Source organism: Pituophis catenifer, unplaced genomic scaffold (genome assembly GCF_029215685.1).
Source record: "Pituophis catenifer annectens isolate HBS135680 unplaced genomic scaffold, rPitCat1.0.hap2 SCAF_6, whole genome shotgun sequence".
In the NCBI taxonomy this organism is placed as follows: domain Eukaryota; kingdom Metazoa; phylum Chordata; class Lepidosauria; order Squamata; family Colubridae; genus Pituophis; species Pituophis catenifer.
Window position 1 is genome coordinate 38406240 of NW_027256886.1, and position 17655 is coordinate 38423894.

The 17655-nt window shown below is 34.5% G+C and overlaps 1 protein-coding gene across 2 annotated transcripts; it reads right to left on the reverse strand.

The window, feature by feature from the left end:
* Window positions 1-1453: 1453 nt before the first annotated feature.
* UBE2G2 (ubiquitin conjugating enzyme E2 G2) lies at window positions 1454-17513 on the reverse strand. Of its 2 annotated transcripts, XM_070945094.1 has the most exons (6): window positions 17392-17513; window positions 14095-14130; window positions 13971-14016; window positions 6472-6590; window positions 2877-3017; window positions 1454-2097 (listed from the first exon to the last, which is right to left on the reverse strand). In XM_070945094.1, the coding sequence occupies exons 1-6, from the start codon at window positions 17432-17434 to the stop codon at window positions 1985-1987; spliced, it is 498 nt and encodes a 165-aa protein (XP_070801195.1). In that variant the 5' UTR covers window positions 17435-17513; the 3' UTR covers window positions 1454-1984. The 2 variants fall into 2 exon arrangements, with proteins under 2 accessions (XP_070801195.1, XP_070801196.1); XM_070945095.1 differs by lacking the exon at window positions 13971-14016 and having other exon boundaries at window positions 17392-17408.
* Window positions 17514-17655: the final 142 nt, after the last annotated feature.

Below are 17655 nucleotides of genomic sequence, written 5' to 3' on the forward strand. Positions count from 1 at the left end.
AAAATTTATTAGGTAATTACTAACTTTAGTACTCAGAGGAAGGGAAATTATACCATACAATGACTTTTCCTCCTTTCAAATAATCTACCGGATCATGCCTTTCCAATAGTAGGGATATTGCATCATCATAAACACATTTAACAAAGTATAACCTAAAGCAGGGGTGTCAAACTCTCAGCCCATGAGCCGGATGCGTCCTGCGCTGGCCACCCCCACCTCTTTTAGCGAAGGGGAAAAAAGTTGCGATACGATGGGATGACACGAGTTTGACACCCGACTTAAAGTGAATGTGGGATCCTTAGTGCTCTCTGAACTTGCTTGTGAATGTATCAATTAGTTTGCCTTCATTATGAAAGCATTTATTAAAGTGTCCTCATTTCAAGATGACACAGCTTCATAGTACAGCAGTAGATATAACGGGAACTTGTATGGCTATCCATCTTTTCCTACTATGTGTTTATTGAGGAAATTCATACTGAAGAGCAAGCAACATTCTGCAGGAAGCCCTGAATGAAACATTTTTATGTTGTTTTAATTTTTGAATGGGAGCTGCCAGAGTTTGTTATAAGATGGGTGACTAAATGGATGTTTTAAATAAATAATAAATTATATCAATGGAATTGTCTGTATAAAAAATGGTCGTAAGTCATTTTTTTCAGTGCTGTTGTAACCTTGAGTGGTCACTAAATGAACTGTTGCAAGTCAAGGACTACCTATATAAAAATTACATGAAGTAAATTCAAAAAATGTATTTCATTGAATCACAAACTGCGCAGACTGCAAATCTACAAAACATTGATTTAAATGTGAAACACCGATTTGATTGAACTGAAACATTTAAGTATAGTTTAAGGCTAATTCAGTTGTTAAAGATATTCCTTACATAATATATTTGAACTCTACATAATAATAGATGTAGAGCAATTGGCATTCTCTTAATGTAATGGATTTCTGCAATAAACATGAAATAGCCTTTAAAAACTTGTTCCTTACTGCTGGCCAACTAAATTAATGAATAGAGGAATTGTTTGTGTGCATTCCCTTTAATTTTATCCTCAGGAAATTACAAGAATGACTGATATTAGAAGTCAAATATTTCTTCAGCAAAGTTCATACTAAATTGTGGTCATCCTATTTCCGTTAGAACTGCTGAGTAGACAATATTAGATTTAAAAGTATTTATATTAGAGATTAGCTTGGAAAAAGAATGCTCTTCTGCCATACATCACTTTATTGTAAATATCATGGGTGGGACTTCCAATCAGAGAAATCAAATATCTTTTAATGAATAATGATTGTTCAACTAACATTGAGTTTATAGGAGTTATATCCAGTTCAATTTGTTTCAGAAGAAACTATATTCCTTTCGAATATCTTCATGTTCAATCACATAAAATGTTTTTAATTTAGGCAAGCAGAATGCTATAACAGAAAGTAAGATTACACTGACCACTTCTTCCCTAGGACAAAGATAGTTCACTTTATTGTGTAACATTTTGATGGTCAACATTCTTTTTTTTTTTTTAGTTAAATGAGATTATGTAAATAATAATCCTTAAAAGGATAATTCTCATTGGTGACACACAGCTTGCACTAACAATATTTCAATACTTTTCTAAGTAGTAAGATATTCACAGATCATCTCAATCCTACTACTCACAAGGGTGAATGGTACTGTGATGAAAAGTAATATGATATTACAGATATAACTGCAGAGACTTAAGTTTTTACTAATAGAAACGGATTACAGCTCTACAGTACTTGCGTCCCATCTATTGGTATGTCTTAAATTGAGTAAGATTTTTCTTCCAAAGTGTAAAAAGATTGATGCATGCTTATATACAGGGAGGAGCAAAAATTCATGAACAGTTTTGCACGATTTGTTTTTTGGTACCAACTCAAGAGTTCTGCTCACAGCCTCTGTGTATAAAATGTTCAACAGGAAGATTGTCAAGAGTTTCAGGTGTTTTGTTTGATTTTTTTTTTAAAGACCAAGTGATTTCTGGACTATTTGTTTGGCTATTTTGTTGAACTGTTCTCTGTCTTCTCGCCACATTTTAGAAGCATCCACATTGGCTCCGCTTTCATCATTTGGCTCTAAAGTGGGAAAAATGAAAGGCTGATCAACAGGGGAAAATACAGTAATAATATCTGCTTACAGTGTTTCTCATTAAAAGAACCACACACACTGAAGTAAAACATACATAAGGTCAAGAATTCCAAAATTTATTTCATTCCATGCATTGTTCCAAAAGTATAGAGTACAATAACTCCAGTCACTTACAATAATACAAGCTATCAGAATCTTCTTTTTTAGTAACTACATAAAGTTCTTTTAATTTTGATTCAGGCCCCATGCCATACTATGTCTTGACATTACAAGTACAAGTGGCCTTGATATTTGATTTCATCTGTTTATATCTATCTTCCTACATCCACATGTAAGGAGAAAAAGGAAACTTCAGACTGTAGTTTGCTGAAAATGCCTTGATATTTCTTTCAAACCACTTAAAAAGGCAGTTTATACACTTAAATAACTTCCTGTAAGCATAATGAAAAGCATTATGAAAATAATAAAATAAAATGTTTCTATTAATTTTGTGTCACTTTGCAATATAAGCCAGAACCAAATATCTAAAATAAAATGTTTCTTAATTATTTCGTTAACTTTCAAGAATGGCCCTTTAAACTTGGCCTTCTAGCAGTTTAGCAAAAAGACCTCAGATTAATTCTTCATAGTGCCTAACATTACTGAGACCAACTGTGTAACCATTCATCTAGATTAAACAACTTGGGAGATAAAATGTTCTAGAAAAGACTAGTAATTTGTGTTTTATCTTCACCACTGTCTCTATGAATGCTATCCTTTCTCATACCTGCTAGCATGCTAACCACTGACAAGAGGATCTTCTCCACACTTTGCACAGGACTCCATCGTTCTGCACTGCTCTCATAGCCCATTGGATCATCTCCAGGAGCATGGAGAATGGAAATGCAAACTCTCCCATCTGGATAAACTGAGAAGATTAAAATGGGAAGAATTTTTCAAGTTAGTGCAATATTGATTGAATAAAAATTGTTAACAGAATTATATTTTTAGACTATATTAACAACAACAAAAAGAGTTTTACCATCAAGGATGGAAACTATGTCATCTAACACATTTGTTGAGAAATCTGACAGCAATTATATACTCTTTCAATTCTAATCTAGTTCTCTATAGGCTGGAGTTAAACATCACTATAGCTTTCCTATATATTTTCATTTTTGTCAGAGAATGGCATAGTAATTTATAGCTAAGTAGCTGTTTATAGGATTAATAAAGTTGACAGATAAAAGAAGTAAAGAAGAATGCAAGACAGTGAACATGTACTGGGGCAAATACCAGTTTCATCATAAAATAGCAAGATATCAACAAAAAAGAGGGAAGCTCTGTCTTTATGAGTTAATAAGTGTAGAATGGCTTTGTAAAATTATGGCTGCATTTAAAATAAGTTAGCTTCAGTAAATAGTAGCAATTTGCTGATCTAGTCTGGACTTGAAAATTAAACAGGGTCAGGCCTGGTGCATATGGTATCTGAATCATAGAATACCAAGGAATACCATGGCTGTAGGCTAGAATGAAGTGTCAAAAACATGTTGGAAGAAGGCGATGATACTTCTATACTGCTCCCAAGAAAACTGACTAAAATCATTAGAACTGAGTTCATTCTGCAAATGATTTTCCCTAAAAAAAATTACATCTGGGAATTTATAAATGGCATAGAACAATTATTAATGGCTAATGTTCTTCTAATGTTTATATTGTTTATTGTTTTGTTTTTAGTAACATTCACAAAATAGTATTTGCTAAAATCAAAATATATTTTGAAACACGTTGTTTGCTAAAATTAAGAATTAAGAGTTCATATTGTAAAACTAAATCTCAATGAAAAGTCCAATTGAACGTGTTTGGTGCCTATAGTAACTAGAAATGAATGCAACATGCAAGATGTTTATCTTTCTTGTTTATATTTTGAATATTAACAATAAAGTCCCCCTTCAGTCAAGTTCAACTACTAGTGACCATATTGACACATAGTTCAACAAAAGTTCCCAATAAATCTAACCATCACTCTTGTATTTTTCTGTGGTACTGTTTGTTTGATTGTGGCACTGACGGTAGACCAAGCAGTAAATAAATATTACTAATTAAATTCCTGAATTCTGGGGAAAAAACACATTTTCCAGGTTTCAAATTTAATATTACCTAACCTTTATACTATTGTGTAACTGCAAATTGTTAATTGCTATACTTAAGCTGATATGTTTACTCCCTTTTCATAGCCCTAGGATAAAATTTAAGATAAAAGAAGGCATAGAAATTTAATAAATAAAAAACTGGGTGCTTCCCTTTTAATTATTTATTTAAAATATCTGTATGGCCACTAAGTTAGTACAAGTCTACCTGGCTTACAACACATGTCTAAAGCTAAATGCTACAGCCAAACTTCAGAAAAAGGAAAAGAAAACTTTGAAAGATTTCTATAGAGGCAATGTAAGCATAGCAGGTAAAGATGTCACATTATAAAGTTCCAATATAGATTTTTAAGAAGATGTTTCTCTCTTTCCATCCATCCATCCATCCATCCATCCATCCATTACCAGGGGCTGAAGGAGGAACTAGAGAGATGTGGAAAGTAAAGGCCAAAATGGTCCTAGTAGTGACAGGAGGACTTGAGGATATGACTCCTAAGCTGGAATAGTGGCTCCAGAAGATCCCAGGAACATAAAGAATTATTTGTCTAAAAGAGTGCAGTGCTACAAAGAGCTAAGATACTACGCAAAGCCCTCAACTCCCAAGCCACTGGTAGAAGACCCGAGATTGCGACTGACACATACCACCTATAGGATGAGAAGGGAATTTTAAAAATATTTTTATATATACAATGATGATGTTATGTTTAATAGTTATTATGATGTTATGTTATTAATAGTTGATATTACTGTTTTTATTGTATTAATATATTATTAGTATAAACAACTTATCGGTTTACATCATAAAAACAAAAATATGCTGTATTACAGTATGTGTAGTGGTAGGCATTCAGTTCCACAGCTCTCTGGAACAGCTTGCCTTTAATATCTTGCAGAAACCTAACAATGTGAGTGCCAGCCTAATTTCCAGAGAGATTATTCTGTAATAGAGGACGACAATTAAGAAACATGGCTTACAAGATCATGTCCACTTCAGCTTGCCCTGCCTAGGAAACTATTAAAGATGTTGGCAACATCTGTTCCCTGGACAAGTAGAGTAGATGTTTGTATGCAGAGAAACCAGTTTTGTACAACCTTTGGCGACAAGTCCACACTTTGAATTCTACCCAGAATCTTACTGGTGACCAGTTTAGTGACAAAACAGGTGTTATACAATTATAAGGAATTTGAAAGAGTGATCACATTTTGAACTAATTGCAGTTTTCAAAGACAATCCATTTATAGAGAATTGCAATAAACCAAGCAAGCAATATGCAGAACTTATAATGGAAAGATTATCCTGCTCTAGGTAGATCTATCACTAATGAATCAGTAAAGGATTTTGGTTTCAGTTTCAACCTACCTATCCAGGGGTGGGTTCTATTTACCTTTACTTCCGGTTCGCAACGGGGCCGGGCGCACGTGCTCGCTTTGCTTGCGCTCTTCTGTGCATGCGCAGAAGCATTTTCATGACGTCAGGGTCAGTGGGTGGAGCCTCCCGCCGGTTTTACTACTGGTTCTATAGAAACCGGGGGCAACCCACCACTGTACCTATCCAACAGTGGTCAATAATCTAGGAGGACCTGCAACTCATGATCCTGCTCTTTCAGGAAAGTGTCAACACGGAGAGTTGTCAAGAGTTGTTAAGTGTCAAACACAGAGAGACTGTCTCTCTCTCAGCTGGTTTTCATGCCTAGGGCAGGACTAGAACTCATAGTTTCTTGGTTTCCAGCCTAGTGCCTTAAAACTAGGCCAAATTCACTCTATGTAATATATTTACTATTTTTAAACGTTTTTCTTCAGCCTAGTTCACTTGTGGAATTACATCTTGGTTTGGAAAAAGTATTCTGAAGTACAGCCAGGTGTTACATAACCTTCATTCCTCATCTCTGTATGCTGCTCATCAAAGAGAAAAATATTATCAACTGTTGGCTAGATGCAATCACTAAGATTAAACATCTATTTAATTCATAACAAAAATGAATTTACAAGTGCAGAATTACTTATCAATTAAATGTGAGCAAAACAGTTAAGCAAAATCCTAAAAAAAAGTAAATAATTTAAAATCTACATCCTAATTGGTGTTGAAAAAGTCCATATCTCATTTAAAAAAGGACTCAGATTGCCATAATTTAGGGGGGAAAGGCTAAATGAATAAAATACTAGACTACATAGACTTAATAGGGTTTTTTATTGATATGAAAACACAGTGCATCATCTACTGGCAAAACTTACTGTTGGGATGAAACATTTCACATGTGAACCTCATCTTTGGAGGACTTAAAGGATAATCAAGAGGAAAACTCAGAATAGCAGGAAAAACTCCATACTCAAAACAAGTGTCTTCTGGACCCCTAGAAGCAAATAAATAAATAAATAAATAAATAAATAAATAAATAAATAAATAAATAAATAAATAAGCAAGCTTTTTAACGTCTGGGGCTATTTAATTCTTTTAAATAAACGAATATTAAATTAGCTACACACGAATTATGTACAATCTGTAGCATTTCAAAGCTTTACTGTATATTAAATATAAGGTATGTTTTCATGTAATAGTAATACTGAAATTCATTTCCAACTTGAAATAAGAAAAAAAACATTAACCTACTCTACTGTTCCACTAACAGAAAGAAGATATGTACTACAGGCATACAAATTGTTTCAATGTCAAAATATTCTAGCTGTAAAACATCCCATTCAAACTTTACCAGAAGTATGACAATGCCCTTCCAACTTACGAGTATTTCATCCTTGAAAAGAATCATTCTGACTGTGAAACGGAGAGGTTGGGGATAAGAACATTAGATCCTAAATATGTAACGCATATTTGTTACAATTAGATGCAAATGAGAAAAGTCCCCTACTTGCATATGATACTATAAATTTTTACTTTTATTTTTTAAAAAATAAAACTGGCTATCTAAATATTAGGAAAGTGTTGTCCTAACTAGTGCTAGTCTCAATTATACAAAGAGAATCTGCATGATTTAAATCAATGCAGCTTCTCTAAAGTATAAGACTCCTCTTACGCAAATACGGCTAGGATTAGTGCTATAAAATTCATAGGTTTCTTAGCTGGAACCACCTCTATATTGATAATTATTTTAATAAAAATTACATAATGTTCTAGTGAAATTCTGAAACATTAAGAAGCGCTCAGATTTGAACTTTTACTGAATTCTCTCTCTTTTGGTTTAGCTTTTGCCAAATCTGAAGTACACATTTAAATAAAATACATATAACAGAAATTATCAAAAAAGATAGCAAGTCTCTGCTCTCTACCAATCATCCTGCATTACATTATCAGTTAATAGTCACAGCACAACAGTTCTGCACTAAACAGTCCCTACAGTAAATCTATACCAATTTCAGCAGACTATTTTATTTCAGGAAAGAAGCCTAAAGGAATTTAGGCTAAACTTTCTCATATCCATTACCCCTTCCCTAAAACAAAAAGCTGAAGGGCTGAGAAATCAAAGCTTGTACATTTAAGTTATAAGGAAGGTCACAACACTACATAATTGCTAGGGCGTGTTTATTTAATTATATTCAATCTATCTCCAAGGCATGTTCCAGATTTTAGTACCTGCACGTCAAGAAATATTGCTAGCAAGTACTGAAAACGCTGCTTTGAACACACTGTTTATTCAACATGGACAAAGGTGTCAAAAGCTGCAATTTAAAAGATTTTAAATAACCAAGGCTTATAAAATAACTTTAGTAATGGCCTTATGAAAAGATGTATGCAATAAAATTTAACCCATCAAGTCAAATAATAAAAGCAACTTCAATATTCATAATTAGAAAATGCAGGCTGTCCTGCCATAAGGAATGCATCCAAAATGCACGCTCAGTTTTTAAATGATTGTGTTTAGATAATAAATACTAGAAACATATAAATACATTCTAGCAACTAAAATCGTTAATGGGAAAGCCTCTGAACACATACAGCATCCACACAGGTTTCTTTAACAGTTTTAACTGTAGAGAACTATATTACTATGAGAAAAATATTACTATTGTATATAGCAATAGCACTTAGACTTATATACCGCTTCACAGTGCTTTTATAGCCCTCTCTAAGCTGTTTACAGAGTCAGCATATTGCCCCCAACAATCTGGGTCCTCATTTTACCCACCTTGGAAGGATGGAAGTCTAGCTCTTAGGTTATACTATACTTCATTATTTTTTCGTTTTTTTGCATTTCTCTTATAAATCTGCCATGTACTCCCTTAAAGGTTTATTTTAACAAAGCCATCATTTCTTTCACTTGGCTTTACATTTATTGCTATCCTGTGTCCAATATAGTATCTTCATCCAACATAATTAAGCCCTATTCTCAAGTTCAAATTTTTTTGAGAACCTAGAGGTACAATACTGATTCCGTTTTCCTATCCTGAACTTTTTAACTCTCACCATATTTCTTCTGTGCGTGTCTCCAACAGCATATCCAGATATGATTACTCTGCCCCAATAATTTATATTATTTATTTAGGAGAAAAAAGGCCAATTTAAATCATATTTCCCACTAATGCATCTTCATATTCCTTAAGACAATGTAAAAATATACTGTATCTATTAAAGTACAATATATAACTTGAATATTATTTACATAAACAGCTTTGAATCTTTGTAATTCTAATTTTCTAATTGCTAATTCTAATTTTAATTCTTTCCAAGTATATCCCAGTCCAACTTTTATCTTCTCAGCTGTATCAGATATAATTGCAATTGTATTGAAGAATATATATTTGTTCAAAATAAAGCATCACTATACTCATTTGGGTGTACTCACTTACAAAGAGTATATTACATTGCAGCCAGGAATGGAACATAGGCCTCTATATTGCACACTAAGCAATTTTCAAATTTATGTTATTGTATTCTAGTTTGGCCCACCATACAAAAGCAAAATAGAAAGAAAAAAAAAACTAACCTCAACTGAAGTTGTAGTTTGCAATTATTTCATACACTGAAATTTCATCACTTGAAATGAAACTGATATCACTTGATAGAATCTTATTATAGTATTCATTCAAGTAGAAGATCTTGTTTAAAACTAAATTTATGTGGTAGAAATATTGATAATTTCACATAAATATTATCTTATATTATTTTTATATTTAACATGCATTTTGTAAATGCTTCTAAAAAACTAAAAGGGTAGTTTTTGGACCAACTGTCTGCATTTTCTTTCCATCTCTTTAGAATTTTCATTATAAGTCAATGATTTCATCTTAAATAACAAGAGACAAAATGGAACACCTCAGAATATTAGTTTTATGCAGTCATCAGATAATACATGTATCCTGGAATATACACAAAACATTTGACTACAACTTGCATTATACAAAGTTAAAATATTACTAAAGAAAATAAAAAGGTGGAGAATGTTCGTGCAATGATATACTTAAATAGGCAAACATTTACATGAAGCCAGTTAATGAGATAATCAGTGTTTTGTGTTCCATAGGAAGCTTATTTCTTCTGTTTTCATTTTATCCCACCCCTTCCACTTCCTAATGCACAAAGGGGAATTCCAAGTTGAAACAAACTCACATATCATATAAACTAAAACATATAATTATATATCTAGATAACCTTTGGAGATATTGGATTAAAGTTGTACTTATTATTTTAAAAATTAGCTGTAGGCTAAACCAAGTTGCAACAATGACCGGGGCCTACATTGTTATGATAATGAACACTAAGATTTAAACAAATCATCAATTCCAAATCTAAAATATTCTGATAAGAAATAGAAAAAACATTTTAGCCTGCATATAATGCAATGCATTTATTTGCATACAACACTATTCACAATCATAATGTAATTTAATAGCCAAATTAATTCATTTGTTGGAAGAAAGATGGGTATTTACATGCTTTAGAAACTTGCATGAGATTCTAAATGCATCGTTTATTAGATATGGAAGAAACAAATTATTAAGCAAATGATCAACAGCAACTCTGCATGACTTTTTTTTCATATTTTGGAAATCATTTCAAGTAAGGCTATTACAGATAGTCTTCGACTTGTATTCATTTAGTGACCATTTAAAGTTACAATGGCACATGGTCACATGATCAAAATTCAGGCACTTGGCAACTAACATATATTTATGACTGTTGTAATACTGTCCAGGGGTATGTGATCACTATTGGGTAACCTTCCTAGCCAGCAGACAAGCAAAGTCAATGGGGAAACCTATATGTGCTTAATGACATGATTTGTTTAACAACTGTGGCAAAAAAGGTCATAAAATGGAATGTAACTCACTTAACAACTGCCTTGCAAAACAATGCAAATTTGGGGCCCAGTTGTGGTCATAAGTCAAGGACCACTTGTACAATAGTCTTGGTTTTTTAAAACTATATAGTTTTTATGCAACAGTTATATATATATTCCTATTTAGTGCATAGTACTGTAACAATAATACATGAACTGTGTGAAGAACTTTTTATATTTCTGTTGTATGTTTTTAGCTTTTTATCATTATGAATATTTTTAGACTCTGATGTATTGTCTATGCCAGTGTTTCTCAACCCTTAGCAACTTTAAGATGGGTGGACTTCAACTCCCAGAATTTCTCAGCCATAGTTGAAGCCCACCCACCTTAAAATTTCTAAGCTTGCTAACTGCCATGCTGTTTAGGGAATTCTGGGTGTTGAAGTCCACCCATCTTAAAGTTGCTAAGATTGCTAACCCCGATGCTGGCTAGGGAATTCTGGGAGTTGTAGTCTAGCCATCTTAAAGTTGCCAAGGTTGAAAAACATGGTCTATAGCAGGGGTGGGCAACTATGGCCCTTTTGTCTTGTGGACTTCAACTCCCAGAATTCCTGAGCCAGCCATGTTAGCTCAGGAATTCTGGGAATTGAAGTCCACAAGTCATAAAAGGGCCATAGTTGCCCACCTCTGGTCTATAAGTCTTTAAATTGATTGTACCCCATTCTCTTTATATTGGCCTTTGATCATAATTTGATTTGAATATACAGGTCAGTTACTTAATTATGATCTTTAATTTATTTTAGTATTTCTATAATATATTGCGCTTGTGGAATTTTAAAGCCCCACAAATACAAAAAGTCAAGAAAAAAGTCAAATGACAAGAGAAAAATACATTTTCAAAGAGAAAACCTGTGATTGCAAATCTTTCGGATCCTTTGTTTAACACTATTATTACTGCAGAGCAAATGTCCAAGAGGTCTCTCCCCTCTCTATCAACCTCTTTCAGAAAGCTGAAGATGGGAAGATATTCACTTTGCCCAGGTAGACTATGAAAGAAAAACAATGTGTTGCACCATCAGGAAGTTTCCCTGCTTGCAGATCAAACCTCCCAAGACACTATATCTCAGACAGCAGGGTGAAATGCTACCGGTTCAGGCCAGTTCACCCGAACCGGTAGTAAAAATGCTACTGGTTCGCCCGAACTGGTACTAAAAAAATGCTTTAAAAAGTAAAAAAAAAAGTTCCCACGATTGCGCGGCATATCTGATAGTCGGAACTTTTTTTTAAACTTTTTAAAGCATTTTTTTAACTACCGGTTCAGGCAAATAGGTAGTAAAAAAATGCTTTAAAAAAGAAAAAAAAAAGTTCCCACGATCAGCTGTGCTGCGCGATCATCGGAATTTTTTTTTACTTTTTAAACAATTTTTTTACTACCTATTGCCCGAACCGGTATTTTTGTGTAAAGTGCGATAGTTTGTTTTTGAGCTCTCTGTGACTCTGTGAGGTTCCTGCTTGTTGCAGGGGCCATTTTGTGTGGAGTCCAGCTGCTTTTGCATTGTGTGTGAGTCAGTTGTGTAGCTTTTGTGTTATTTTTGTGCAAAGTGTGATAGTTGGTTTTCCAGGTCACATGACCACCAAGCCATGCCCGCCAGTCACAACCAAGCCACGCCCACAGAACTGGTAGGGAAAATTTTTGAATTTCACCACCTTCAGACAGCATTGCTTCCTCACAGAATGAGACTTGTAACTCTGTATTCCTAGCAAACAGAGAAAGCCAGAATGATCTTCTGAAGCATCCATGTGAGTCTTACAAAAAACATGGCTTTAATGCTTCAAAGAAAGCTACTTTGTTCACATTCTCTTTCCAAAACATCTCTTCTAAATAAATAAAGACGTTTTGCTTCTCATCCAAGAAGCTTCTTCAGTTCTGAAGATGACCTGGATGACTGAGAATCTCCATAGATATCTCTTCTAAATGCTTCCAAAAGCCTTACTTTATATGAATTCTTGTTGACCATGTACCCCATCCACCAGTCCACTATTTATGAGTACATGTTGCTGCATTTGAATGGCCAAGAAAGGTAGGAATTCTGCTAATGAACCATCCTACAGCCAGTCATGATGTTGGCATGGCTCTGAAATGGTTTTCAACTTGGTGAATATCCTAGTCAAAAACTAAACAGGGTATGTCTGTGAAATACAGATGTGTTATTCCTTCTAGATCACTTGGAGTTTTATTATATTTATTATCTTTTTTCTGAAACATTTAGAGGGCTAGATTTTAATTACATTATTTTGCAGTGGATCTGGCAAGTCTGAATCAGTAAAACAGCACTGACCTACTCTGTGCTCCAAGGTTCAATAGTATCTATTAGCATCAACATCTACATGAAACCACAGAAGATGATTCTCTGGAGCTTCGAAATACAGTTCCATCAGTATGCTAATGATACCCACTTTGCTGCTCCTCACCAACACATTCTAAGAAAGTTGGTACCCTTCCAGTGTTGCCTAAATTCAATAATAACATAGATACAAAAGAACAAGCTGAAATTTAATCCAGACAAAATATAAGTGCGGTTGATTAAAAAAAACAGGACAGTCTGTTTTGGATGGGACTATACCATCTCCTGAAAGAGCAGATCTATATTCAAAGAATGCTTCCTGTCTCTTAGCTCATTGCTGAAGGCAGTTGTAGTCAGGAACACCGTAAGTCATTCATGGCATTATTTTAATAACAATAAACTGAGTAACTGGTGGGAAACAAAATATAAGAGACTAAAAACTATGCATTAGAAATTTGCTAAGTAATTTCATCTTTTGTATTCAAATTGCATTTTGCAATAATTGTATTAAGTAAAAGAGAATACATCAATGAAATTCTCCTTCCATATTATAAATTTGTCCATGAAGATAAACTGGCATCTTCATACCTACAATACATCTTGGGTTCCTGTATGCTATATAAGCTATTACCGGTATAATGCTTCTATAGTATTACCGTGTTTCCCCGAAAATAAGACCCTATCTTATATTTTTTTTGAACCCTGAATTAAGTGCTTGGCCTTATTGCCATGTGCTCAAAAGCCCGATTGGGCTTATTATCAGGGGATGTCTTATTTTGGGGAAAACATTGAAGATTCTTTCAGACATTGTAAAGGAGACCAATGCAAACATTTATAAACAAATAAAATGAAACCTATTTGATCAGCAAATTCTACCTTTTATTATTTATTTATTTATAATTAGGGCCACCGACTGTCGGTGGCTTACAAAATCTTGTCTTATTAAGACAAAAATTAGTGCATTATAGAACTCTATAAACTTGCAAGCATAATAGTAACTTATGTGGATAGACAAACAACGTTTGAAGTGTTCCAGAAGAATTCTAAAATTTGACAATCTGATTATTAGAAAGTTCACAAAGTCATTTTTTAATTTATGATGTTCAGTAGTGGAAGTCCATCCATAATTTAAATGTACACTATTCAAATAACTTACATTATCAAAGCTTCCCACTCAAAGAAATTTTCTTCATTCATAGGCCCTATTTAAAAAAAATATTATGTTAATATAGGCTTTCTAATTTCAAGATACAGGTATATTTTTAAATAGAATGTCATACCTGCTACTATGCCTTCAGGAGGATTCAAAGTCAACTCTAAAATGAAGAAAATAAACATTTTCAGTATTAATTTATTTATACTTCATACTTTTCAGAACATAAAAACAAAATTGGCCAAGGAGTTGGCCAGGAAAATTACATTACCTTGATAATTTCTGCCTAGTAAAAATGGTCAAATAAGAAAAAAGAAAATCTTTACAGTAAAAGTGAACAATACATATGGCTACATTTTAAGATGACATTCCCAAATTGCAAAAGAGTGGGATGCAATGAGCACAAACTAAATCTTCTTCCATTATGCACATGATTGCACAATTACATTGGCAGTGTAGTCTAAAAAACCTGGAAAGGCTTCCTGCTTTTTATTTTTGAAGTTATTTATGTTAAAAAACAATCTTTTTTTAGCATACAAGACATTTCTATTAATTTCTATCTATATCTATATTGTTAATTGATATTAGATTTGCTATTTCCTGTGAAATCTTTAACAACAAATGTCTCATCTTCATCCAAAAATTTAGCTCCTCAATATTTTTTTAGGGAAAAAAAGTAAGTAGAAAGGTAGGTGAAAAAGAGAATGAGAGACACCAACCAAAGTGAAAAGAGGAGCTATTGCTCTCTCTAGTGGAAAAGATGCAGCATCAATTCAAAATACCATTTAATTATGACTTTTTTATACTGAATAATCATGGCCCTCTATACATATGGACTAATGGTTAACTGATAGAATACATGACTGTCAATCATGAAGTCCTGATATTTATAGTTAATCACATTTCAAGGCAAAACTGAACAAGGTTACAATATACGGAGTTCATTGCATTCATCAATTTCATTCCATTTACCTCAGAGATAGCTAATATAGAGTTCTCCAGGTATTATTTTTGGACTAAACTTCCCATTATCCTTTACAAGAGTTTATGCTGCCAAAAATTAGTAGAACATCTGGAGGCTATCTCTAGTTTATTTATCTAGCTCTAGTTTATTTAACAAGACACTGAAACAATAAAAGAATGTTTCCTATTACAGTTATTCCTTTTACACATATATATACCATACACATATATACCGTACTTTGTGTTTGTGCATATATACTTAGAACTTGTCATGAACAGTTAGAACACATGGTGAATGACACAAACTCTCCAAAGATTCAGACTTGTGAAAAGATGGAAAGGACTGATCTTAGGTTAGTTCTGTAATCAAAACATAAGCGTCACCACTGTGCTTCAGTCCTGAATCAGGAAACATTGCTGGTTCAGTCACCATACTTTACACTCTGAGGATCAGTTAATATGGGAATAATCTCTCTGTTGATTTATATGAAATGCCATTTTCTTTTTTTACATTTACCATTTCAAGCAGTCCTCCGCAAAGGCAGTTCAACAACCACAACCAGTTTTCACATTCAATAAGAAAACATTGCAAAGTGGTTAATGAACTGTACTAATCTAGACAATTCCATATTTGTTTCCGTATGAAAAAGAAAACAGCCATCTACAGTATATACTATTAAAACTTTCTTGTACATCTGTTTGTAACCTTCCGTTGGTTGAAACAGCGTGTCATAGAACAATTCTTTGTTCTATGTACCTTAAATGGGTAAATTTACAGAATGTGTTGAAAAACAGGAAGCCATGTTTCCCATGTAATTTAAATTTTAAGGATTTTTAGATGATTTTTATTGGCCCCTGCTGCACTACTGGACTGCCATGCAGCAGCACCATAGTCTGCTGCTTTCACGACTATGATTTCCAACACTCCCTGCTAGCTTTCCACAAGCAAAGTCATTAGGGAAGCTAACAGGTAGTTTGGAAGTAGTTCCTGCTCCTGGTGCATTATACCACAACATTTTTTTTTGATCAAGGTGTTTCAAATCCACAAACTTAAAGAATATATAAAACATCCAGGGCCCATTACTACTTTGAAACTCATGATGTCATAGATTGTCTAGTTTTCAGATAAATTTGTATACGAAAAAAATTACACTTAAAGAAGGTAACACATACTAAACTCCTGACACCTTTTCTCATGTAAAGAATTCCTGATATCTGAAAGTATCGCACAGTATCTTGCAGGCTCAAAAGTTGCAATCAAGCTGGTTAAAATCTTCCAAGTGACTCTGACCTAATGACATTTATTCTATCACTCAGACCAGAGGCAGAAGAATATTGTCCTCTAGTGTTAAATCGCCCCAGTCCTGAGCAGATCAAGAGCCTTGGTGGTGCAGCAGACTAAAGTGCTGTTAACTAGCACCAGCTGCCTGCAATTACTGCAAGTTCAAATCTCACCAGGCTCAAGGTTGACTCAGCCTTCCATCCTTTTGAGGTAGGTAAAATGAGGACCCGGATTGTGGGGGCAATAAGCTGACTTTGTATAAAAAAGAACACCGCTTGCCGAAAGCCCTACTAAGCAGGTATATACAAAAGTATGAAGGCTATTGCTTAACGCATTGTAAGCCGCCCTGAGTCTCCAGAGAAGGGCGGCATATAAATTGAACCAATAAACAATAAAAGAAAGAGAATTTCTGGGTCGACAACCACAATCACAGGATTTTTCCGGCTTAATTCTCCACCAGCTTTCTATTTTATTTATTTATTTATTGGTTTGATTTATATGCCGCCCTTCTCCGGAGACTCAGGGCAGCTTACAATGCGTTAAGCAATAGCCTTCATACTTTTATATATACCTGCTTAGTAGGACTTTTTGGCCCCCCTAAGTGGTGTTTTTTTATACAAAGTCATTTTATTGCCCCCACAATCCGGGTCCTCATTTTACCTACCTCGGAAGGATGGAAGGCTGAGTCAACCTTGAGCCTGGTGAGATTTGAACTTGCAGTAATTGCAAGCAGCTGGCAGCTAAGTGCTACTTAACAGCACTTTAGTCCGCTGGGTCACCAAGGCTCTCAGTTCAATATTTTTCATACTTGTCTGGGGAATCATGACAGCTGAAATCTACACATTTGAAAATTGTCAAGTTTGAAAAACATTGCTCCAGTTTAAAATTTGACCTGGCAAATTGGTTGTGGTGATGATGATGGATATCTGAAAGAGGAACGACAGCCCAAACCAGTCAAGGCCGCCTCCTGTTCTCCCATAGCAGCCTTCTCCTCGATACTAAGACACGCAACCACCGACCCCCTTTCTCCGCCGTGCCAGGCAAAACCGTCGTGAGTACATTTCCACGGGCCCAGGAGGAGTCAATGCATGACCGGGCTAAAATACAGCCGGCGTCACCTGAGAGGCATTCAATCCACCCCGATCTCTCTGTTTCCGCACACAAAGCCTAACTACTCACGCTTGTACTCCGCCATTAAGCGCTTGAGCGCCGTGCCCGCCATGGCTCAGGTAGCCTGGAGAAAGCCCAGTCACCCTTCTAACTTGGCCGTTTTGGTTGTCGCTTGTCCAAAGCGCTACTTCCGGGAGGCTTTTACCATTTAAAAAAAAAAAAAACCGAGGCCAATCACAACCGAAATCTATTTCCTCTCGTTTCGCAATCAGCATACAGAGCTACAAAACGTGTAGAGTGATCCATAGCAGCTGAACGTCATAGACTTTGTTG